Raw genomic sequence first — 24720 nt, 5'->3', positions numbered from 1 at the left:
AGCGAAGGTCCTTTAAGAATTGGCCATCTAATCATCAAGGACATAGATTTTAATGGCACTCAACTGTAATTTCCAGATGACATCTGTGGGAACACAAGAATTGGAGTTTTATCCACTGTACCCAGAAAAACGGAGATAGTCAATTAGATGGATAGAACTGGAATAACTTTATAGAGCAAAACAAAAATACTACAGTGAAGAGTAATATATTTAGTTTAGTTCAGTCGCTCAGTCGTGTCCGACTCTTTACGACCCCATGAATCGCAGCACGCCAGGCCTCCCTGTTCATCACCATCTCCCGGAGTTCACTCAGACTCACGTCCATTGAGTTCGTGATGCCATCCAGCCATTTCATCCTTGGTCGTCCCCTTCTCCTCTTGCCCCCAATCCCTCCCAGCATCAGAGTCTTTTCCAATGAGTCAGCTCTTCACATGAGGTGGCCAAAGTACTGGAGTTTCAGCTTTAGCATCATTCCTTCCAAAGAAATCCCAGGGCTGATTTCCTTTAGGATGGGCTGGTTGGATCTCCTTGCAGTCCAAGGGACTCTCAAGAGTCTTCTCCAACACCACAGTTCAAAAGCATCAGTTCTTCGGTGCTCAGCCTTCTTCCCAGTCCAACTCTCACATCCATACATGACCACAGGAAAAACCATAGCCTTGACTAGATGGACCTTAGTCGGCAAAGTAATGCCTCTGCTTTTGAATATGCTATCTAGGTTGGTCATAACTTTTCTTCCAAGGAGTAAGCATCTTTTAATTTCATGGCTGCAGTCACCATCTGCAGTGATTTTGGAGCCCAAAAACATAAAGTCTGACACTGTTTCCACTGTTTCCCCATCTATTTCCCATGGAGTGATGGGACCTGATGCCATGATCTTCGTTTTCTGAATGTTGAGCTTTAAGCCAACTTTTTCGCTCTCATCTTTCACTTTCATCAAGAGAATATATTCAAGGGAGGAGAAAATTTTTTACTGGAATAATTAGCATGTCAGAATTAATGCATAACACTATGGGCAGAGAGCAGTAGCTCTCATACTTTTGGGTCTTAAGCACCCTTTATACTCTTGAAAATTATAAAGGACCCCCACCACCACCACCCCGCAAAGAGCATTTGTTTCTATGGATTTGTTTACCATTTGTTGTTATTGTTCAATCACCAAGTCGTGTCCAGCTCTTCTTGACCCCATGAACTGAAGCACACCAGACTTCCCTGTCCCTCACCATCTCCTGGAGTTTGCCCAAGTTCATGTCCATTGTATTGGTGATGCCTTCCAACCATCTCATCCTCTGTTGCCCTCTTCTCCTTCTGCTTTCAATCTGTCCCAGAATCAATGTTTACCATATTTGATATTAAAATTTAAATTTAAAAATATTTATTAATTCTTTAAAAAGAATCTAAAAGCATGTTAACATAAAACACTATTTCAATAAAATAACCATATTTTCTAAGCAGAATTAGCAAGAGGGGTTACACTGTTTCACAGTTTTGCAAAACTTTTAAATATCTGGCTGAATAGTAGACAGCTGGGTTCTCATAACGGTTTCTGCATTCAATCTGTTCTATGATATGTTGTTATAGTTGAAGCAACTGAAGAAAGCATGGCTTCTCACAGATAAGTAGATGGAAAAAACAGAAGTATTTTAATAGCCCTTTCAGATCATTGTGGTTATATATTTTTATAATATAACAAAACTCAACAAGTGGTAGTTTCTTAAAGATTAGTTGCACTGGGAAATCTGAAATCATATCAATGAATTCTTTATATTCTGTTACTTTAAAATCAACTGGTGTCTTTTGTACTTTTAGCAAACATTTTATCCATGCAATGATTTTGTACAATTATACATTGGTCATTTGGAAAGTACTGATTCAATAATTTATCTAGGTCTTTCAATTGTTGACATATTTCACTATACAATATCACAAAATCACATTTGCTTATTTCACCACCCATCTCACTGGAAAAATGTTTGGAAAGATCTCAAGCTCATGGTAGCAAAAAAAAGTTTTCTGTGATTTCCCCAAATCCTAATTTTCCATTGGAAGCTTTAATTTTATCTTAGGCAGCAAATACTATTGGTTGTTTTCCTTGGGTGACAGATTCATTTTTGAGAAAATGTCTGCCAAATATTCAAGTCTGAATAACCATAACCAGTAACCACCATCAGTCAGTCATCCATTAAAGACCATGTTTTCAGGGGAAAAACAGCCAGTTTCCCTTATAACCCAAACCCTTGCACCCCAGCTTTTCCTTGAGACAACCAGAGTAATTAGGTACACAGTGGAGATGGTTTGTGCAAACTTCCCATTTAGACACACTGAATATTCAAGATTCCTCGAGAAGGAAATGGCAACTCTCTCCAGTATTTTTACTTGGAAAATTCCAAGGACAGACGAGCTTGGTGGGCTATACAGTCCATGGAGTTGCAAAAAGTCAGACAGGACTGGGCACACACAAAAAATATTAAAAATATATCTATCCAAAGGCAGAGTTTTAATAAGATGAATCATTTTTATTGTTTCACCAAGAACATTATTACGTGAAACTCGGCTTTAAAAACAATTGGCACTGTGTGACGGCAGAGAAAACAGTGCCCAGGAAAACAGTTTGGTGCCACTGCCTAGATTCATGTTAAGAGCCAGTGGTGTTACTTCCGTTGCTTTTGCACCATTAGCTCAAATGCCAACACAGTGCAAAAGGCGAAGACCATCTTAGTATTATCATGAAAACAGTTCTGACCCCCAGGGAGCTTCTGGGGATCCCCAGGGTATATGGACCACAGGAGAACCGAGATAAAGAGGACAATTATAAGGATGCCATTTCTTGTCTTTGGAACTAGAAAACTTATCTAAGAGGAATCCACAAATCTGATGGTGAAACCTTCAACAACAAGGTCACTTAATCCCCAGAGTTGCAGAAAGATTCAACAAAGAAGCCGACTCACTGGAAAAGACCCTGATGCTGGGAAAGACTGAGGGCAGGAGGAGAAGGGGACGACAGAGGGTAAGACAGTTGGAGGCATCACTGACTCAATGGACGTAAGTTTGAGAGAGCTCCAGGAGATAGTGAAGGACAGGGAAGCCCAGCGTGCTGCAGACCACGGGGCCACAAAGAGGTGGACACGACTTAGTGACTGAACAGCAGTAACACGCAGGTGCAAATAAAAATCTTTATATTTTGCTCAAATAAAAGGATTCAACAAGGAGAATGAGAAATATAACATCAGTATGTATCAGATATTATTCTAGTTGATCGAGAGGAGATTAACTGAGAAGAATGCAACAAAGTGGAGAGTCTCAAAGGCTGTGAAGGCAGAGCTGACTTTGGAAGGCCAAGGTGAGGGCAGAGTGCACAGAAAAGGGTGAGACGTGGGACCGGCCATGAACCAACGCCGCCATTCCCCTCCAGCTCTTCATGACCAGATGCCTTTGGCTGGCCTGTCTTAAGAAGTAGTAAGGGTACCTTACTTCAAGCTTCTGAAGGCTGAGAAGTCCTTGGGAAGACAACTAGAACCAAATCTCCTGTTAAAAACTTTTTTTTTGATAATATTTTCTCTCAAAATAATTGACATTCATATTTCTAATACATCTGTCAGTCATTAACAAATTGAGTTACTATGGAAGAATAAGAAATCTTAAGTTTAGATGAACCATTTCAAAAATCTTTTTTTTTTAAAGGCCAGCTCCTGGACCACACAATAAAGCCCCCAAATGAGGGGATGAGTGGATTCACACTGATGTTTAAATTTTTAGATTTGACAAAATGTAGGCAATCTTGACAGCTATATTCAGTAGCTTAATGCTAAGCTTTTTTTATGCTGAATACAGAACAGAATGAATTTTCCACCAGGGTTTCGACTAGGAGGTTTTAGGATTCCTATTCATTTCAGACAGCAGTCTGAAGCTGCTTGATAAAACAAGTACTGGCTATTTCGTAACTGCCTCATAAAATGTCCCAATATTTAAGAGAAGAGAAAACTCAAGACAAAAACATTTTGAAAATATATGTTGTAACCAAAATCTGGAATGCTAAGTAAATATCCTTTAGTGTGCAGCCAGAAAGACTTGCAGCTGTAGCATCTGTCGCTTAAAAAAATACAGTGAAGATCTCCATGTAAAAGATAAATGATATCGCAAAACTTTCTTATCAAAAGCAAATACATTTTCTGATGCCATTTATGTAGGAAAAAAGCTTTACCCTAAAGCCCATTTAATACACAATAAAAATACTGGAACCTTTAAATCTGGCATTTGGTTTGACTGCATGCTAGGCAATTTTATTTTCTGTTTTGCCACTACACTCTCTTTACAAATTGCAGATTAATTCTTCCTATAAGGACACCTTTTAATTTTAGCTTTGTTTTTTAACTATGGCTACTGGTAAGGTGTTGATTTTATGATAAAATATCAAATTATAGATTAACTACAACTAGGCAGGAATGAAACTTGGAGAGCTGTTCCTTTAAAAAAAAGAAAGATAAAAATTTCAACACTGGACCAAAATATGATATAGTCATATTCTAAAATATACATATATATTTTAACATGGATTAGATCTAAATCTCCCAAAGGGCAAACACACTGTTCTGTAAATGAGATTGCATGAGAATCTGGAACCCGGTTTGATTTGTGCAGCCTAGCTAACCACTGAAGATAAACACCAAGTCTGTTATAATTCCATATGCAACCGAGCTAGTCTTCCACACCAACAGAGGAAAAAGAAAAAAAAAAATCCATCTTATTTTCTAAAGTTGCCTATCTCCATCCATTTCTATGGAATTGCCACAACTGCACAGATAAAACATTTGAGAGTATGTCAGCTTTAATTAATGTAACATGACCTGATCATTTCCACAGTTAAGAATAAAGAAGTTTGCATTTTTTAAATCCAAAGCTCAACCTGGAGATTATGCTAAGCTGCTTCATTCATAGTCCACACTCCTCGGCTCCTGTCAGAAGGACAGCATTTGTCCCCTCTAGTGATAAACAAATTATACATGAAATCAATTCCACTTCACAATCATTTTCCCTATTGGGTATTATCTTTCCTTCTCTGCTCCCTCCAGTTAAGCCCGCATCCTGTAACTTGCTAATGAGCTGGGGGCTTTCTGTTCCAGGTGGCACCCCCTGCCTCGAAGTCATGACATTTCCCATTTCGAATGCTACTGGCATTTTTCGACAGCTCCTGCTAACTAGCCTTTTTGACCTGCGCTAAGAGGAACTCATCTGATCGAATCCTCTAACCTGCCAATCATTCCAGCAAATGATCTTCACAGTCACTCCCAAGGCAGGAATGGAGGGGAAAAAAAAAAAAAAAAAAGGAAACGCAAGTGAGAGAATGAGGGAGTCGGCAAGCGGCTGCCTCTGCAGCTACCTAATGAGAATACTTTAAGTCTCTGAGGCAGCTGAAACACTGAAAAACTGGTGGGAAAATTAGGACACAACTGAATGCCTGGCTCTGTAATTACTGATTTCTTTCCATCCTGAGATCATTTTGAGAGCAACATCTATGAGATGTGCCAATTTCTAAAGAACACAAGAACGCCCTACCTTACACTGAGAAAATAGATGTGTTTCTCCTGCCACTATCAATATGCAATTCTCATAATCCCATTCTGTCAGACAGCCTCCTTTGCAGAATTAATCATGTGCTATAAGCTCGTTAAACGTGCATCTGTAAACTAAGGGTGATTATCGTGTTGGCCACGGTGAGGAAAGGACCTCACTTTTTTCTTCCCCAGGCATATTTTAAATGTTGCCACCATTTAGAGGGGTGTTGATTTTCACATGTTTACATAAAAACAAATAGGTGTGGTGAAGGTTGGCACTGGGTTCCGGGAGGCTTTAAGACTGACAACGTTGGATAATCTGGACATTCTTGATTTTAAAGGGAGGTAAAATAATGTTTTTTTCTTTCCAGATTTTTCTTCCCTGTGCATAATCAGTTTATTAAGTGGGTTCCCAACCCACAGAGTAACCCAATTACTTTGGGAAAAAAGATCCACTATGTGGGTCTTTGGTAATGTATCATAATTCTAGAGATCTTGACATGAAGTAGACTTGTTGACTGAGGAATGATACAATATAATTACATGTTATCATTACACCATTTACTTAATAATGTAAAATAAATACTGTACATGATTTAATTGTACATGATAATCAAACATCTTTCCCCATTTATAACAATTAGGCCAATAGCCCCATTTACAGTAATTATTATATGTAATTGAGGGCATTTTACTAATTACATTGAAAATGATAATCCAGAGCAATTAAAAATCCAAGGGCACTATACATAATGCAAACTACATTAAAAGAATGGTGATAATTTAAAGGAAAAAAATTCAGCCAAGTATGGAAGTTAACAGCACAGTATTTGACTCCATGCTTGGCATACCAGGTAGTATTTATTCTGAGATAAATTTCCATAGATGTCTCAAACTTCTGCATTGTTTTTGTTCTAGAACTTGTGCACTGTTTTATCAGCTGGAGGAGTTATCCTTTGTTTAATCTATGACATTATCCTAACAATTCTAGGACTGTTGACAAATTATTCCATTTGGCTGGGTGAGTGTACAGAGCATATGTGTTGTGTGTGTGTGTGTGTGGGTGTGTGTGTGTGTGTGTGTGTGTGGTAGAGGAGACAGCTATCCTAAATTCCAAAGAAGACCCGCTACATTATTCATTTGCACAGCCAATTTGATGTTCTTAAAAGCTTTATTCGTTGAAGCATCTCAGAGTTTTGCAAACATTTTGTTAAATATATTTGTAATAATTTAGCTAAAATGTTTAACTTTGTAAGACTTGAAATCCATTCAAGTTGTGGTTTTCATCGCATTGGCTATCTGTCTAGAATTTTAATGTGTCTAAGGACCGAATCCCTGGCTTTTGTCCCAGGGCCCCAGTGTCTATCCCTTCTCAATCCCACTCCCATTTCTTCCCAGACAAAGCTCGTCTAGGAGGAGTATCTCAAGAGCGGTGAGCATTTGGGGACAATGGCAATAGTTTCAAGCTTTTTTTTTTTTTTTTTTTTGCCTTCCCTTCTCGGCACTGTCATTTAGACATTGTCCTCCACGCGTTCAAATGTCATCCCAGACCATCAGCCCACTTCAACTCAAACAGCCTCCTTTTATGCTCAGACACTTCTTAGAACATCTGCAGACCACAAAGACTGTCTAGTGGGACTCAGCTGCTCTACTAGTATTAATAATACAATACAGTGCATTTAGGGCACAGACAGGTCCCTCTGTATCCCAAACTCCTAAGAATCAACATTAAATGAAGGGGAAAAACAGAGCACCTGAACTGATTATAACTCCTTGTTCTATGTGACAGTTAACTTCATAATAGTTTGGCCAAGCAGTCTAACAGAGATCTTGCTAGTAGCCTTATCGCATCTTGTGCCCACTATTTATAAGAAAACTTCACTCATATTATGCTGCTGGCTAAATAGTCCCTAAGAAATTAATTTAGGTTTTAAAAAGAACAGAAGACGCAAACTGCAGTGCTATTCTCACCACACCCCCCCTCACCCATCCCCCCAGTCCTCAATTTGAAAGCTCATCTGACCTGGAAACACTGAATCACAAAAACATAGTCAAGTTTTGAGCCTCCATGGGCTGATGAACCAATTTGTGGAGCATCAGACCAGTTTCTTCTCTTTTAGCCCTTTCGCATTTAAAAACTCGCAGTCAGAGAAAGGAAAGCGAAAAGCAGAAGCCAAAAACCCTGTATTTTTAATGTAAGAAATATTCACTCTGAATTCTCTGTGTTTAAGAAAAACAAGGAAATGTTTAGAGGTAATGGAGGATCATGTGAAGAATAACTGGTTTAGAAAAGCAATGCAGACGTGTACACATCTGCGTATCTGCGTGAGAAAGAGGCGAGAGAATGAATATGATACAGCAAACGGAGTAAAATGCAAACATCTGGGGGAAGCGGGTGATGGGTATCAGGCATTCTTTGTACTACTACTCCTGCAACTTTTCTGTAACTCTGAAAACATGTCAATACAGAGAAAAATATATCCTTTAAAACATGCACTCTGGATGCACGAAGCACGATGCATTAAAGGTTCTTTTGAGTCTGCTTTGTGACAATCCCAGGACATAATTAAGCAGACTAGATAGCAGAGGACTTTGGTGAGCCCATTCACAAAGCTGATGGAGCGTCGGGTACAGATCAGAGGTGAGCCAAAGGGAGAGAGGAGTGGAGAGGCAGAGAAAGGAGGAGAAAAGAGAAGAGAACAGACAAGTATCTGCAGATACCCCTTAGCCTGCTATTTTGCATCAGGGTTCAGAGGAGGTAATAGACTCGCTAGGGTAGAGGAGAAAGTAAGGAAAGAAAGGCGGAGTTGGGATGGGGAAAATAAACCACATCCCAGCCTTTTCCCAATCTAGTGTTCACAAGCGCAGTCTGCATCTGTGGTTTGAAGCACTATCGATTTCCTGAATAAGATTCCTTAATCTGCAGCAGTGAGGAGGTAAAGACAAAAACCAGGGATTCTTTCAAATGAAACCTGAGGGGAAGACTCAGGCTTGTTTCCCCCTCTGCCTGTTATTTCCACAACTATTGACACAACAGAGATACAAATGTAGTTGTTTGATAGGAAAAAAATTTGCAGAGTCATGCAGACAAGAACAGTTCTTGCAGGGAAAAAAAAAAATCATAAATCTTCCTGCTACTGAAAGAAAACTAGATCCAACACTTGAATTTCTTATACTGTGATAAGTACTGCTGCTGCTGCTGCTGCTGCTGCTGCTAAGTTGCTTCAGTCGTGTCAGACTCTGTGCGACCCCATAGACGGCAGCCCACCAGGCTCCCCCATCCCTGGGATTCTCCAGGCAAGCACACTGGAGTGGGTTGCCATTTCCTTCTCCAATGCATGAAAGTGAAAAGTGAAAGTGAAGTCCTAATGGGTGTTATCTCCTTTTGTGTCTATCGCTAAGAAAATGCAACATGGCTTAATAAGACCTTTAGTCAAAAATATCATACGAGAGACTTCCCTGGTGGTCTGGTACGTAAGAATCTGCCTTGCGATGCAGGGGACATGGGTTTGATCCCTGGCTGGGGAACTAAGATCCCGCATACCATGGAGCAACTAAACCTACGCACCACAACTAGAGAGTCCCTGAACCACAAGGAAAAGGTCTCACACAACACGACGAAGATTCCTGCATGCCACCACTAAGACCCCATGCAGCCAAATCAGTCAATCAATTGATTAAGAAATCACACATTGAGGGCATTTTGACTCCATTAAAACTGGAGTTTCCCTCTATTTTGTTATCATTCACTAAGTCACATCCGACTCTTTGTGACCCCGTGGACTGCAGCACGCCAGGCTTCCCTGTCCTTCACTCTCTCCTGGAGTTTGCTCAAACTTGTCTGATTTTACCCTTGATAGAGTACAGACCAGGCCAAGCGCCTTCTGGCTATACCTTTCCTAGAAGGTTCAGAGGCTGCCAAGCCCAGAGTCCTCTTCTGAGGGGCTGTTTCAGGACTGGCTGGCCACCCATCAGCTGACCGGACCCGCTCAACAGCCATGCTCTCCCTCCGTGATGACGGTGACACCAAGCAGAGCGGCTCTGGAGGAGGGTTTGAATCCGAAGGAAAGAGTTCGGCAGCAGGCTACCCCAGCCACAGAGAGACAAGGAGAAGCGAGGTGTATGAAGAAGCAGATGGGTCAGCAGAAGCCATGCGGTGCAGAGGAGACTGAAGCACCGTTAGTCAATGCAGAGACACAAGAGGTCACAGGCTGGCGGAGAGCGAGGGGGCCGTTTCTCCAGGAGCGGGTACCAGCGTTGAGAGGGTGGTTGAGTTTGATGGCAGACAAACCACAGCTCCTGTCAGATCCTGACAGACATTCCGTCTCTTGTGAGGTCTGCCCATGCAGCTTCTCAGACTGTCCCCCTGTTCTTCCTTACTTTCCCACACAATCTCCACCAAGACCACAGTCAACCGAGGAAACCTCACCACGCTTACTTCCCTCAGAGGATCCTCACCCATGCTTCTTCTTGGGGGCTCCTGTCCCCAACACGGAACGGGTCACCCCATCATTCACCTCCGTCCGTCTCTATGTCACCCAACTTCTTCCTCCCCTGAGTGTTTCTCTTTTTCAAACATTCTGAGCTCCTCTGAAGTCATTATGTTCTAGAACGGAAATACAATTTTACTGAGCGACGTCAGTTTAATTTCCCTGATTTCTCTTTGCAAAAGCAGGCGGGAGGCATGCCCTTCACCAGTGCTGGGCAGCAGAACCTTCTGTGATGCTGAAAAGGTCCTCTCTCTGCCCTGTCCAATACGGCGGCCCCTGGTCGTGGGTGGGTAATGGGTACTTGAAATGTGGTACTGCTTCTGGGAGTACAGAGTTGTAATTTAGTTTAATTTTAATTAATTAAAAATAAACTTTAGATAGATAGGTGCCTAGTGGTTACCTTGTTGGACAGCACAACTTTTATTAATAGAAACCAACTTACTAATCTTCCTTTAAAAAAAAGAAGGGAAAGGAAGGGATAGGTTTTCCCATTTTGTCTTTATCCAGTCCTGACCCAAATAAGTTAATTACTTTACTTTATTAATGTATAATTCTTAAACATTTACTGAAGAGGTCATAAGCTGTGGTTCAAAGGTTACCTGCATCAGCATTCTTTGGGGTTCTAAAAGGAAGATTCACATACCCCAGGAACTTAGATTTTTAATAACTCACTAGGGAAGACATCCCTGGTAGCACCAGCGGATAAGGATCCCCCTGCTAATGCAGGGGCCACTGATCTGGGAAGATCACACACGCCACGGGGCAACGGAGCCTGTGTGGCCCAACTATGGAGCCGGTGCACCCTGAGCACCCACAGCCCACGTTCTGCAACAAGAGGAGCCCCCACAGCGACAGCCATGCACCACAGAGAAGAGCAGCCCCCGACCACCGAGACTACAGGAAGTCCCCAAGCAGCAAGGAAGACCCAGTGCAGCCTAAAGTAAATAAACAAACAAGCAAACAAATCAGCTGGATGTTCAGACAGCGATGCCAAAGAGTCTTAAGTACCAACGCATTACATTTTGTCTGGAGTTTGGTTAAAAAAAAAAAAATCCTTGTCTTATTTAATCAAAATTTTTGAGCAATTTCTGCATCCTACTGTTTACCTGGCAGCCTACTTTAGGAAATTACTGCTTGATGACTGAATCAAACAGAAAAAGTCTACTACATTTTTTCTTCCATTTTCATTTCATACTTACATCACGTTGATTAGCAAAGATATATCCTAGAAGCAAGGAGAGCATCACCAAAATCTGTGTGCAGTTAATTCTTGCACCTGAACCAAATACAGCTTTTTCATGCACCAGACAGACATTTATATATTTATTATGAATTTAATAGGGTTTGAAGACCAGTGGATTCATTGAAAAGAGATGTTCCATAATGAGCATAGACTACTTCAGGAAAATTATAAAACGTCTGTCTAAAAGATCAGAGACCATTCTTATCCCTCGTATTCGGCAAAGGGAGAACAGACAGAGTGACTATGTACGTCCTGTCTCAATTTAGAATGACTGGAAAATTGAGCTCAGCATGGGGTGTATTTGGTATTGCTGTGCACAAATATAAGTGATACTAATGGGTGTGATATTCAATATAGTTTCTAGTTTTTCCCTTGGGGAACATGTCTATGCACATTTAAGGCGCTCTCAGACTTTAAGAAAATCCTGTCCTTCCATGCAGATAAAAAGATGGGGACAACCTATGCAATCTGTGGTCTATGCACATCTTTAGAGGATAACAAACTGTAGGAAGCACAGGATTTTGAGCATCCATTGCCTCCTATCCCATTTTTAAACTTTGGGGCATGTGGTTTTCTTTTCATTTCATTTGGTTACAAGACTCTGAAGCCAAAATTGCTTTCCACTGCAAAGAAAAATGCTCCTCATTAGCTTTTCCAATAAGGCCAGTTTATGCAAATCCAGAATTATTAACTAAATGACTGAAGTGACCTTAGTATGCAAGTTTAGAAATAGTTGGGCACTGTGGTATAGGAGGAAAACTAAGGCTTGAACTCCTACTGTCCATCACTTCAAAATCAGAAGTGATACAACGCCTTTTCCATATTTACCTCTATCTAACTCCCCAAAGAAAGGTAGTTAAAATGCTAGATTACAGTCTGAGCCTCTGTGAGCCCTCAATCTCTTCCCTCTTCCTCTTTTTCCCAATCTCTCTAAGGTTTATAAAGAATTGGGACATTTCAGGAAAATTTAAGATGCCACAGCTTGCTCTAAACAATTAGTTCATCAACATCAAAATCTAGGGAAATATATATTTTCCTTACAAATATCCTTATTTATGTAGACTTTTGACTCTATAATGTCTGCAATATAGACATTGATATTCAGCTATTGATCAGAATCAGCTCCTCTATGCAGGATGTCTCAGGCCAATATAGAGGCTATGTTATTTAATCTCTAAGATAAACCCATTTGATTAATGCAAAACCCTACAAAGGCAAAAAATTAAAGTGATATCTTTTTTTTTTTTTTGCTGAGAAAACTCTTAAAATCCAACTTCCATGCGGCTTTTCTGACAAAAAAACATTAGATGTTTCCTCAATATAATGTTGAATCAAACTGAGGCATTTGGATTTCAAAGAAAACAACAAAGACGATAATAATATTAAAGCTTTAAAAGTTGATGTGAAAAAGACAAAATTCACAGAGAACATATTTGTAGTATTATTAGATAATTCTAGAAGAGATTCTAGATATATTCTGGAATCTAGTTAAAAAAACATACTACAAAGAAAAATCATCTTTGTAATGGCTTTTGAATACCGATGACTAGTTCTGAACAGCTCTTCAAAATCCTTTTTTGCTTAGCAATTTTTCATGTGTTTCTTTTTTTTTTTAGTTTTTTATTTTTTAAATTTTAAAATCTTTAATTCTTACATGCGTTCCCAAACATGAACCCCCCTCCCACCTCCCTCCCCACAATATCTCTCTGGGTCATCCCCATGCACCAGCCCCAAGCATGCTGCACCCTGCGTCAGACATGGACTGGCGATTCAATTCTTACATGATAGTATACATGTTAGAATGCCATTCTCCCAAATCATCCCACCCTCTCCCTCTCCTTCTGAGTCCAAAAGTCCGTTATACACATCTGTGTCTTTTTTCCTGTCTTGCATACAGGGTCGTCATTGCCATCTTCCTAAATTCCATATATATGTCAATTTTTGAGACCTTATGGAGAACACTTGTGTCCAGTGAGCCTGATTTAATTTATATGGAAAAGCTGACCTAAAGCACGTTCTAGCAGTTTTGACTGGCCAGGCTCAGCTCAGAGAGACCTCCAAAGGGCACAGAAAGGATACAGCCTTGAGATGGAAATTCAGGCTTGAGAGTGTGTGTGTGTCTGTGTTTCTGTGTGTGTGTGTGTGTGTGTGTGTGTGTGTGTGTGTACAAGGCAATAGCACAAATGAAGTTCACTTTTTGTTTTGCCCTACTGAATTAAGGGGTTTATAAAGCCAGGGGCTCTCATTATGGTAATGCAGGTTAAATACTTTAAAAAGCATCTGCTGTAACCCTCACGAATTAAAATCATTCTCAGAACCAGCAGATAACTGGTCAAAAACGCAGCCCCACGCTTTGTCTGACCAATTGAAGAGAGACTGTAAATGCTGTTGGGCAAATAAAGCTATGCTTCTTGGTAGCTTTTTATCCAATATAGAGAAATAACCAGAAGAAGGAAGAATCTTACTCTTATGAATGAAATGGCAAGTCTACTAGTAATACTTCTGACTGGCATTTATACACCATCTTTTATCAATCTGGGAATCTACTCTCCAATCATTCATAAATCACCACCGAACTCCTGAGAGGCCAAAACTGACCCCCACATTCATTGAGAGTCCTCAAAACCTGAGTTCACTGGTATAGTCTAGTCACCCAGTAGACAATGTGGGCAATTAATGTTCTGATAGTTCAGCCTGTTAATATATTCCAAATTAAGAGTGAGAGGAAGAAAGAGGAGCTCCTGCAATATTGTCTGTATCTTTGGATTCACTGGAACATTTAGTGACTGAGCAGTGACATGAGCAAGTAACATACGGGCCAGCAAATAAAAAGCTTTCCCCACAAAAAAAGCTGGTTCTCTATTCATTTCAGAATTATGTTGCATTAAACAAAAAGGTATATATCAGCATAAACCTTGGAATAACCCAGACATTCCCAACTGGCAATAAAGACACAGCCTTTTCAGAGGTTGCCTATGCTTGTTTCTGTAATGCCTATGTGATAACCACTGGGACAGTCTGATGCCTAGAGATTGTCTCGCTTAGGTTCTACTTTCCATCTGCAGAAGAGCAAAGGTCAAAGTCAGAAAGCAGGAAAAGAAAAGGTTCGCCATGATAAGGATTGTACCAGGGGCCACGCAGGAATCAGAAGGGAGTGAAGTGGCCACTAAGCAAACCTAGGGAGCCCATGTCCTTTTCAAAGGAGGTAGACAGTTCAGCTATACACACAAACTTCTGGCAGGAATGTGAGTGCAATATTGCTAGAGTTGCTGATTTTTTAAGAAAAGCCAGAAATCTAGACATTGCATAAAATTACCTAATTTTAAAATGAGAGCAACCAAGGGGAAAAAAAATTGCATGGGCCACACACAGTAAGTCTGTGACTTAGATATCCTCCAAGATTAACCATTTCTAACCTCAGTGAAGAATGTGTGAGTAGGGAAATGATTTGCTTATGACTAAAATGGTTTGCCTATGCCTATATAAATAAAATACTATTTTGGTCAGAATCCAGAAGGTGTCTAAAAATATGGAAATGAGTCCAACTTGTAATGAAGGCCATAACGAACATAAAAGAGTCACCAGATAGAAAAAAATAAATCTGAAACATTTCATTTGAAAGATCGACCTGGTGTCTTTTCACAATTATTTTCCAAGTAGAGTTGATCATCCTACCTGTGCTCTCTTGAGAATGCTCTGCACATCAGTGCTTGCTATTTGATAGACTTTTGCCGTAACTATTGTTTTTCCCAAAGGTCCTCATGCTTTCTCCGGCTTCCGGTTGCAGTCTTACATTGGGGACGGTAAAAATAGAAGACACTGTGGACAGAATAAAAAGTTTCCATTTATATATTTACAATCTTCTCTTTCAAAAAGTCAGGTAGAAATGCAATGCTGGACGTCCAGTACATGAAACAAAATGTATACATTGGTCTTTGAAACTGGCAAGCTGTCACAGCCACACACAAACACACAGACTTACACACACGTATGACAGGACAGTCTGACTTCCTCTCCAAAGTGCAGCTCAGTTCATCTCTCATATTTCTCTGATCTAGAACAATTAGCTTGAACTTGGAAGTGAAATATGTTGCCCTTTCTTTCTGCCGTTCTTCCATTCATTGTTTGGAGAAGCATCTATTGAGCCCCATACTGTTTGAGGCTTTCAGAATCCTGTAGTGTATAAATCAGAAGGAAAAGAAACTCTGTGTTTGTAGACTTCATTTAGGGGAAAAAGATGATGAATGGACCTTAGGAAGCATCACTATGAACAAAGCTAGTGGAGGTGATGGAATTCCAGTGGAGCTATTTCAAATCCTGAAAGATGATGCTGTGAAAGTGCTGCACTCAATATGCCAGCAACTTTGGAAAACTCAGCAGTGGCCACAGGACTGGAAAAGGTCAGTTTTCATTCCAATCTCAAAGAAAGGCAATGCCAAAGAATGCTCAAACTACCGCACAATTGCACTCATCTCACTTGCTAGTAAAGTAATGCTCAAAATTTTCCAAGCCAGGCTTCAACAGTATGTGAACTGTGAACTTCCAGATGTTCAAGTTGGATTTAGAAAAGGCAGAGGAACCAGAGATCAAATTGCCAACATTCGCTAAATCATTGAAAAAGAAAGAGAGTTCCAGAAAAATATCTACTTCTGCCTTACTGATGATGCCAAAGTCTTTGATTGTATGGACCAACAACAAACTCTGGAAAATTCTTAAAGAGATGGGAATACCAGACCACCTGACCTGCCTCTTGAGAAATCTGTATGCAGGTTAGGAAGCAACACTTAGAACTGGACATGGAACAACAGACTGGTTCCAAATCGGGAAAGGAGTATGTCAAGGCTGTATATTGTCACCCTCCTTATTTAACTTATATGTATCATGAGAAATGCTGGGCTGGATGAAGCACAAGCTGGAATCAAGATTGATTCCAGGGAGAAATATCAATAACCTCATGCAGATGATACTACCCTTATGGCAGAAAGTGAAGAAGAATTAAAGAACCTCTTGATTAAAGTGAAAGAGGAGAGTGAAAAAGTTGGCTTAAAACTCAACATTCAGAAAACTAAGATCATGATATCTGGTCCCATTACTTCATGGGAAATAGATGGGAAAACAGTGCAAACAGTGGCAGACTTTATTTTCCTGGGCTCCAAAATCACTGCAGATGGTGACTGTAGCCATGAAATTAAAAGACACTTGCTCCTGGGAAAAAAAGTTATGACCAATCTAGACAGCATATTAAAAAGCAGAGATACTACTTTGCCAACAAAGGTCCATCTAGTCAAAGCTATGGTTTTTCCAGTAGTCATGCATGGATGTGAGAGTTGGACTATAAAGAAAGCTGAGCACCGAAGAATTGATGTTTCTGAACTATGGTGTTGGAGAAGACTCTTGAGAGTTCCTTGGACTGCAGGAGATCCAACCAGTCCATCCTAAAGGAGATCAGTCCTGGGTATTCACTGGAAGGACTCATTTGAAGCTGAAACTCCAATACTTTGGCCATCTGATGTGAAGAGCTGATTCATTGAAAAGACCCTGGTGCTGGTAAAGATTGAAGGCAGGAGGAGAAGGGGACAACAGAGGCTGAAATGGTTGGATGGCATCACTGACTCAATGGACGTGAATTTGAGTAAAGTTCGGGAGTTGGCAATGGATAGGGAGGCCTGGTGTGCTACAATCCATGGGGGTCACAAGGAGTCGGACATGACTGAGCGACTGATCTGAACTGAACTGATGATAAATACTCAGACAAATAAATCAACTAGTTCTAAGTGTTATGAAGAAAAAGAAAGCAGGGGCGAGAAACAGGAAGTGCTGGAGTGGAACAGGTCAGTGAAAGCTTCCCAGGAAAGGTACCTTTGAGCAGAGACCCAAACAAGGTGAGAGGGCAAGTCATAGAAAAATCTAGAGGAAGATCAAGGATGAACTGAAGAAAAAGCAAACATCAAAGCCTTTCTAAGGAGAAGCAGGCAAGGAAATGGCAATCCACTCCAGTACTATTGCCTGGAAAATCCCATGGACAGAGGAGCTTCGTAGGCTACAGTCCATGGGGTTGCAAAGAGTCAGACACGACTGAACGACTTCACTACTATACAAATGCAGGTGAAAGACGATGGCAGGTGGCATGGGGTGGGTGATGGCAGGGGAGAAGTTAGGATGGTCTACTGGTCTACTCTGAAGGTATGCTAACGGGGTCTACGGAAGAACTTGGTTTGGGTGTACCAAAAGAAGAATCAAGGGTAACTTCCAACAAGTGGAAGAATGACATTGCCATTTATGAACAAAGTAAAGACTATAAAACGAGCAAGTCTGGGGGAAAAGATAAGGAGTTCAGTTTTGGTAATATGAAGCTGGAGATGCCTACTAGACATCCAAATGGAGATGTTAAGTAGGAGCGCGATATGCAAGTCTGGAATCAAGGAAGATGGGCCTGGAGATTAAAATTTGGAAGCTGTCAGTATACACAGATGATATCTAAATCATGAGATTAAATGAGATCATCTGGGCTCTTGGGAGTGTATGCAGATCGGAAGATCTGAGGATTAAGCCCCAGGGCATTCCAAGAGTGAGAGGGCTGGCAGATGAAAAATCTGCAAAGGAGTATGAAAAGAAATGTTTAGCGGAGTGAAAGGAAAATGTCCTGTCCTGGAAACCAAGTGAAGGAAATATTACCAGGAGGAGATGGTGGTCAATTGTGAATTACGCTGATGGGTCAAGATGAAGGCCAAAGATCCATGGATAGAGCCTGAAACCGACAGCTATGGCATCTTGGGTGCGCAAGTTTGGAGCAAAAGGATTTAAGAGAAAATGGAAGTCTAGGAACTGGAGCAGCGAATATACTTGAGCAGGGTGAGTTTTATTTTTAAAAAAGATGGCATGGAGATCCATTCATGGCCTGATGTTGTTTTAGGATAATATATAGGACACATGTAGGAACAGGGCAGAAACCCTACCAACAGAAGAGCTGGAAAGGTCCTCAGGGATCACTGTGTCTCTAAACGGGAAGCCAGAAACCCACAGAGACTAAGGCGCTTGTCCAGAGTTGCCTGGCTAGTTAATAGTGGAGCTGAAGCTATAAAGCTGGAGTCCAGGCGGTCTGATTCGCAGCTCAGTGCTTCTCGTACTGCACCAATTTGTTGGCCTTCTTTTACTGTAGATCTGAGCTTTGTGAATTAGCAAATGAATGTAATAAAATCAAGGACTCTGAGCTATGAAGTGTATTTTGTTCATTTACTTTGACAAGGGTAGTTCAGCTTCAATAATTTATGTAACTTGATAGTATACACAGGAGAATGCCCTGTGGTGTATTTGGGGAAAGTAATGAATTTCTTCTAAATCAGCCCTCGATTTACTTCCCTGCAATTAAATCTTTGTGAAGAAGTGGGGCAAGGCTGTTGGGGTTTGGGGATAGAGGGAGAATGACAGGGTGCCACTAGAATTAGCCAGCTTTAACCGTCAGATCCCCAGGTAACTGTACCATAATTCTTGCTTGATGAATTTATAATTCCTTCTTCAGTGGCACACTAATATATTACTTCTAAATTTTGGTATTATGTAAACTGGTGAGGTTTTAAGGACTAGCACAATAAAGATATTATATTGTTATACGTTCTTCCAAAGCAAATAACAGTCTGGCATCAGCATATAACTTCGTTTTTATAAGAATTCATGGAATGACTGCAGGGCTCTGTGTAACCAAGGTTCTAATAACATTTGATTCTCATCCCGAAAGGTCTGCTACATTAAAAGTAGGCCAAGAAGGTTGGAGACCACTTTGAATTTACTTTTGTTACAATCTTCTTCTCTTCACCTGGGTTTGCTTTCTGCTTGCGTAAGTGTTTTTGCTTTGTGGACATTCTTTTCTTTAAAACAAAACAAAAAAAAGGCATGACCTATCTTTAAGAATGTGATGCTGTGGACTTAATTGTATCCCTCCAAAATTCAAATCCTGGAGTCCCAATATGATAAGCTTTTAGAGATGAAGTCTTTGGGTAGAAATTAGTGTTAGACGCAGTCACGAGAGTGTGGCCCTTAGCATGAGATTAGTGGCTTATAAGAAAAGGAAGAGAGAGAGATGTCCTGCCATGTGATAAGGGAGGCAGCTGTCTCACTGGGGACCTTGATTTTGCAAACACCTTGATCTTGAACTTCTAGCCTTCATAAATGTGAGAAATAAATATTTATTGTTTAAGCCCCAGTCTATGTTATGTTGTTATTGCAGCCTGAGCAGATATGTATTAAAGTGAGGCTCCTAAAACTGATCAGTCTAAACCATGACTTGGTTGCTAAGACAATCCATTTACTGGTTCTGCAGTACTTCTTTTCAGATGGCCCTCTTTCCAAATCTCCTTGAAAAGGAGGGTATGAGGCTATGAAGATATGAGGATACTGGCACTGCTGCTGCTGCTGCCATTTGCCAGGTGGTGAACTTTTACAAGACTCCACATTAACATAAAACTTAATTTTAAGAATTTCAAGAACTTCCAAATACAGTCTGCGGAATAGTAACCTAGATAACAGTCACCAAAACTAGTCATTTCACCTAAAAAGAAACTAGTTCCCAAAGTCTCCAGAGCCTAGAAATTCTTTGTTTTGTAAACATGTTTACAAGGACGACCACGTTGTTCGAGATGGAAATGACTGTGGTATTTAAGACCGGGATTGTCCTTTCTTGCGACTGGATTTATGCTTCATAATGATTATCTACTAGACACAGAAATAGCATTTCTGTAACTCAAAATTGTTACCGGAGGCATTTAGCAGAATCTTGCTTGAAAAATATAATGATTTTTCATCTTTATTCTCCCCCCTTCAAAAGGTTTCACTGCCCCTGATGTTTAACGTTATGCAAAGGCGTGTTTCTGCCAATGAATATCGCCTTATGGTTATGCTTCTGCAAATAGCCTGCTGTGAGCTGATAAAGGGATTAATGCAGCCAAAATTCTTAATCTGTGAAATTACAAATTAAATTCTCATATTAAAAATACCACCCTGAGGTATTTTTTGTGGTTTTAATTCCCCTCTGGTGTTCTGCATACATTGTGCTTGTTAATGACAGGGACAAGGCTGTCTCCGTTGGCAGCCTGCTGCCGAGTGATAATGTGGAGGCATTTACTTACTGATAGAAACTGGATTTAACCACCGGCTGATAAACTAAGTGGCAAGTGGGTAATAAGTCCATATTAACAAAAAAGTACTACTACAGAATTCAGAATTCATAGACCATCAAAATCCTGGCTTAAACTCAATCATTGAGTCAGATGGGATTGAGATGTCACCAAGGAGGAGTGCTATCACGTTACAAGTTACTCTAAAGGGAAAAACAAACCATGTGTTCGAGTTCGATGAGCCATCAACTCATCAGTTTTTTTTCAGTATGGGAAGATGCGTCACCATCTTCCTATACTGATTATTTTTCTACAGGGATTTCATCTTTAATTTTTTTTTATGGGGATAGCAGTAGTAATGATCGATAGGTAGACCACTGGACAGTATGAAGTATCAGATAATATGGACTTGGACTATATAAACTACTGAAGAAGATTTCCAGTACAGGGCAGTAGTGGGTTAATACAGCTAGAGTCACTTAAGAGTTAAAAAAAAAAAAGTAATTAGAATTCAATGTGAGATATCAGAAAAGATTTAGCGTAGGAACACTCTCGAGTTGTTACTTGGGATTTGGTTGCCAAATAAAAGGTTACTGTTGTCAAGGAGATTCCAGTGCTATCACTGGGGGAAGTCTAAAGTCTAAGAGAATAAAGACAGAACTTTTATGTATGGTGCGTGTGTGCGTGCTAAGTTGCTTCAGGCATGTCTGACTCTTTGTGACTCTATGGACCATAGCCCACCAGGCTCCTCTGTCCATGGGATTCTCCAGGCAAGAATACTGGAGTGGGTTGCCATGCCCTCCTCCAGGGGATCTTCCCAACCCAGGGATCATCGAACCTGCATCTCTTCCATCTTCTGCACTGGCAGGCAGGTTCTTAACCACCAGTGCAACCTGGGAAGCCCATGTCCATGGTAAGTGATGTATATTCAAGGATTAATAATGATATTATAAATATCCATCCATATATGCAGTATATGAATTTTTAAGGCAGTAAGAAAAGCGTATGAGAAGAAATATCTCTCACTGGCATTTGGAAAGAATGTATCACCACTGAACAAAAGTGTTCTTACTACAACAGCATTTTGCAAAATTTCACAAGAATTTTGTTTCACACTTTGGAAGAAAGATGAGATCCTCCCAGTCATAAATCCTCCCCCAAATATTTAAAATGTAATTGGAAAAGGCTGTGTAAATATGAACACTTGTGAAAACAAAACAAAAACCCACCCAGGAATGTGTTTTGTTTTAAAAGACCCAGAGAAGAACTCTGTATGAATACCAAGAGCATTTGTAGTTAAAATGAATTACATGTCTTCAGTTCTTACATGTCAATTCAGTGCATCAGCCAATTGCCAACTCTGTTCGTCAGCTCACTACATAGCAGCCCTTTTTAAGGTTATTGTTACAACCAAGACAGTCTCTGAGAATCAAACAGAAATGAATCATTTCTACTCCGTGTTCTGCAGCCAGTTAAAAAGTACTGTACGCATAAAGTACTAAATATGTAAATCATATTTTCCTTCTCCTTTATGACTGCTCAGATCATTTTTTTGGACACACACATAATCAAATACAAAGACATGCAGCTGCTGACTGCAGAGCAGAGATAGCAAAATAAGCAATCCATTTTCCTCCTGTGTCTGGTAAGCTCACAATTGAATGGCAGGATTCTACGAAATATATATGCACACTACCTCCCTTCCCCCATTCCATCGCTCTCTCTTTGTATACATACACACACACACACACATATACGTGTAATGCATATATTAATATAAACACACATAATATTACAGAAGCACAAATGTGAACCCCTCTACATGTATGTTACACATGGGTGCTAAAATCATGCCCCGGCTTCAATTAGATGTTTCAAACTTGTCATACTCACTATCAGTCAGCTCCCATAGCCGTGGGGGTAGGTCACTAAAATACTCATGGCTCAAGGCAGCCTGAGCTGATAGTCTGTTCTTTGGGGAACACTGGAGGAGCTTGGAGGCCAGATCTTCTGCATGATTCACATAGCTGAGCCTGAAAACACAAGCGAAAAAGGGAGAAATCAGAACAAACAGAAAGTCTAAGTAAGACATGCTGTTGTTTAGTTGCTAAGTCATGTCTGACTCTTTGGACCCCAGGGACTGCAGCACACCAGGCTTCCCTGTTCTTCCCTATCTCCTGGAGTTTGCTCAAACTTATGTCCATTGAGTCAGAGATGCCATGCAACCATCTCATCCTCTGTCTCCTGTGTCTCCTCCTGCCCTCAATCTTCCCCAGCATGAGGGTCTTTTCCAGCGAGTCGACTCTTGGCATCAGGTTGCCCAAGTATTGGAGTTTCAGCTTCAGCATCAGTCCTTTCAATGAATATTCAGGGTTGATTTCCTTTAAGATTGAGACATGAGGCTCACCTAATTTTTCTGGGCTTATTTATTCCCGGACAAGAAAACAAGTTAAATTGGCCTTTGAAAGTAAAAAAGAAGCAGGCTTCACAGTAGTTCTTAAAGTATCTGTTACTCTAAACCATGTTTTACTCTTAGTATCCTCATTGACCTAACATATTTCTACTATGAGCCGAGGGTTGATGTTTTCAATACGGTAGGTCCCAAGGTGGAAAATTTCAGAACACAGTTTATCAAATAGTAGCCAGAATTTGTTCAGAGAGTCTATGTACTGCATACACACCTGGATATGTTTACAAGGAAATTAATATAAAATAACCAGGAGAATTAAAATAAATCTTCTATTAAATTCTCTAGTTACTAAAGTTACTTTTCCTTGAAGAATTTACACTTTCTTACATTGAATGAAAAATTATTGGAATAAACGCCCTTTCAAATATTAACAAGCATAATATTAATGTGCAGGTTAACAAAGGGGATGAGCTTAAACCATATGGGACTGAATCAATTCAAGTTGACCTTGAAAACAACAATAGATAGAAAATATGTGTTTCAAGATTACCAAAAAACCAGAAGAGTAAAATTTTCCATGTGGTACAACTTTCAAATGAGTAGCAGACCACACTGTCTAGCCCAGCCTTGTTTTTCCTGGAGTCTCTTTTTCACCTCTCAGAGCAATCAAACCCTGCTCGGAGAGTTAACCTAAAAGGTGATAGTTAAACTCTTCCTAACAGTGACTACTGCTTACGAGTAGCTGAACATTTGTCAAGCACATTCTTGGGCACTTTTCACAAACTCTCATATTAACTATTTGGCAAGATAACTCTGTTTCCATCTTAACATCAGGGGGAGCGAAGTGGAAGTCAGAGAAGGTAATAACTTGCCCAATTAGCAGTTTGAAAGGATTCGAATCCATCTAGAAATAGTTGACTCTAAAGTGGTTTGTATGGACCCAAACTCTCAGATCATTGCGAAAGGCTTTTACCCACAGATTCCAGAGTTTGTGCAGTAAGACGCAGTTAAGTACAGTGGCTCTGAGACAGCCAAAAGAATGTGAAGAAAAGCTGCATTTGCTGATGGGTAGTCTTTCAAAAGCCCTGACACTACAAAAATTGCAATTAACCAATAAACATTTTTCCTCAATGACCAAAAATTCTCTCCCTTCCCCTCCTCAAGCATCTCTTAAGGGCTGATTTAAAATTATTAATGGTGCGTGTGTGTGGGGAGGATGGATTAGGGGTGAGGAAGAGGAAAAGAGGTCATGAGTTTGGGAAGAGGAAGAGAAAAGGAGGAGAGCAAAGAAAAATATTACAGTATCCAAAGATCCAGTCTAAGAGACCTTCTCTCTAAATCTTTGTAGGTACAGGTCTCACTGATGGGGGTTCAGTGTTTGGCTGTTGCCAGGGATGTTTTTAAAAAACTGATCAGTGTATTGGTTTTAAATTTCTACCTGGCAAAAAGAAACCTGTCTAAAGGAAAAGGAGGCATTCTTAAAATTCTCTGTGGTTTTTCTCTTTCTTTTAATAGGGTCCAGGACCATCCAAGTCATTCTTTCCTCTTACTAAGACTATTTTGCTAGTAAAAAATTTTCATTAATATGTTGCTGCTGCTGCTGCTAAGTCACTTCAGTCATGTCTGACTCTGTGCGACCCCATAGACTGCAGCCCACCAGGTTCCCCATCCTTGGGATTCTCCAGGCAAGAACACTAGAGTGGGTTGCCATTTCCTTCTCCAGTGCATGACAGTGAAAAGTGAAAGTGAAGTCGCTCAGTCGTGTCCGACTCTTAGCGGCCCCATGGACTGCAGCCCTACCAGGCAAGAGTACTGGAGTGGGGCGCCATTGCCTTCTCTGCATTAATATGTTGCTAAATATCGAATGCAAACTTTGAGATAGGTAGACTTCACGGTAAAAACTTCACTTATATTGAAT

General features: G+C 40.4%; 1 protein-coding gene across 3 annotated transcripts in view; it reads right to left on the bottom strand.

Annotated features, from left to right (window-relative positions):
* Positions 1–24720, bottom strand: part of CDK14 (cyclin dependent kinase 14) — a 720213-nt gene that overhangs the window by 125300 nt on the left and 570193 nt on the right. For all 3 annotated transcript variants that reach the window (XR_011256569.1, XM_069587335.1, XM_069587336.1), the window contains exons 13-14: positions 22286–22425; positions 14958–15101 (exon numbers count right to left, since the gene is read on the bottom strand). Coding sequence is in view for 2 of the 3 variants with exons in the window: in XM_069587335.1 (XP_069443436.1) it covers positions 14986–15101; positions 22286–22425 (256 nt within the window). In the remaining variant the exon portion in view is untranslated. The remainder of the gene's footprint in view (positions 1–14957; positions 15102–22285; positions 22426–24720) is intronic.

The sequence above is a fragment of the Ovis canadensis genome, chromosome 4 (genome assembly GCF_042477335.2).
Source record: "Ovis canadensis isolate MfBH-ARS-UI-01 breed Bighorn chromosome 4, ARS-UI_OviCan_v2, whole genome shotgun sequence".
Taxonomy (NCBI): domain Eukaryota; kingdom Metazoa; phylum Chordata; class Mammalia; order Artiodactyla; family Bovidae; genus Ovis; species Ovis canadensis.
The sequence above is the reverse complement of the archived record's forward strand: the minus strand, read 5'-3'. Positions and strand labels throughout refer to the sequence as shown.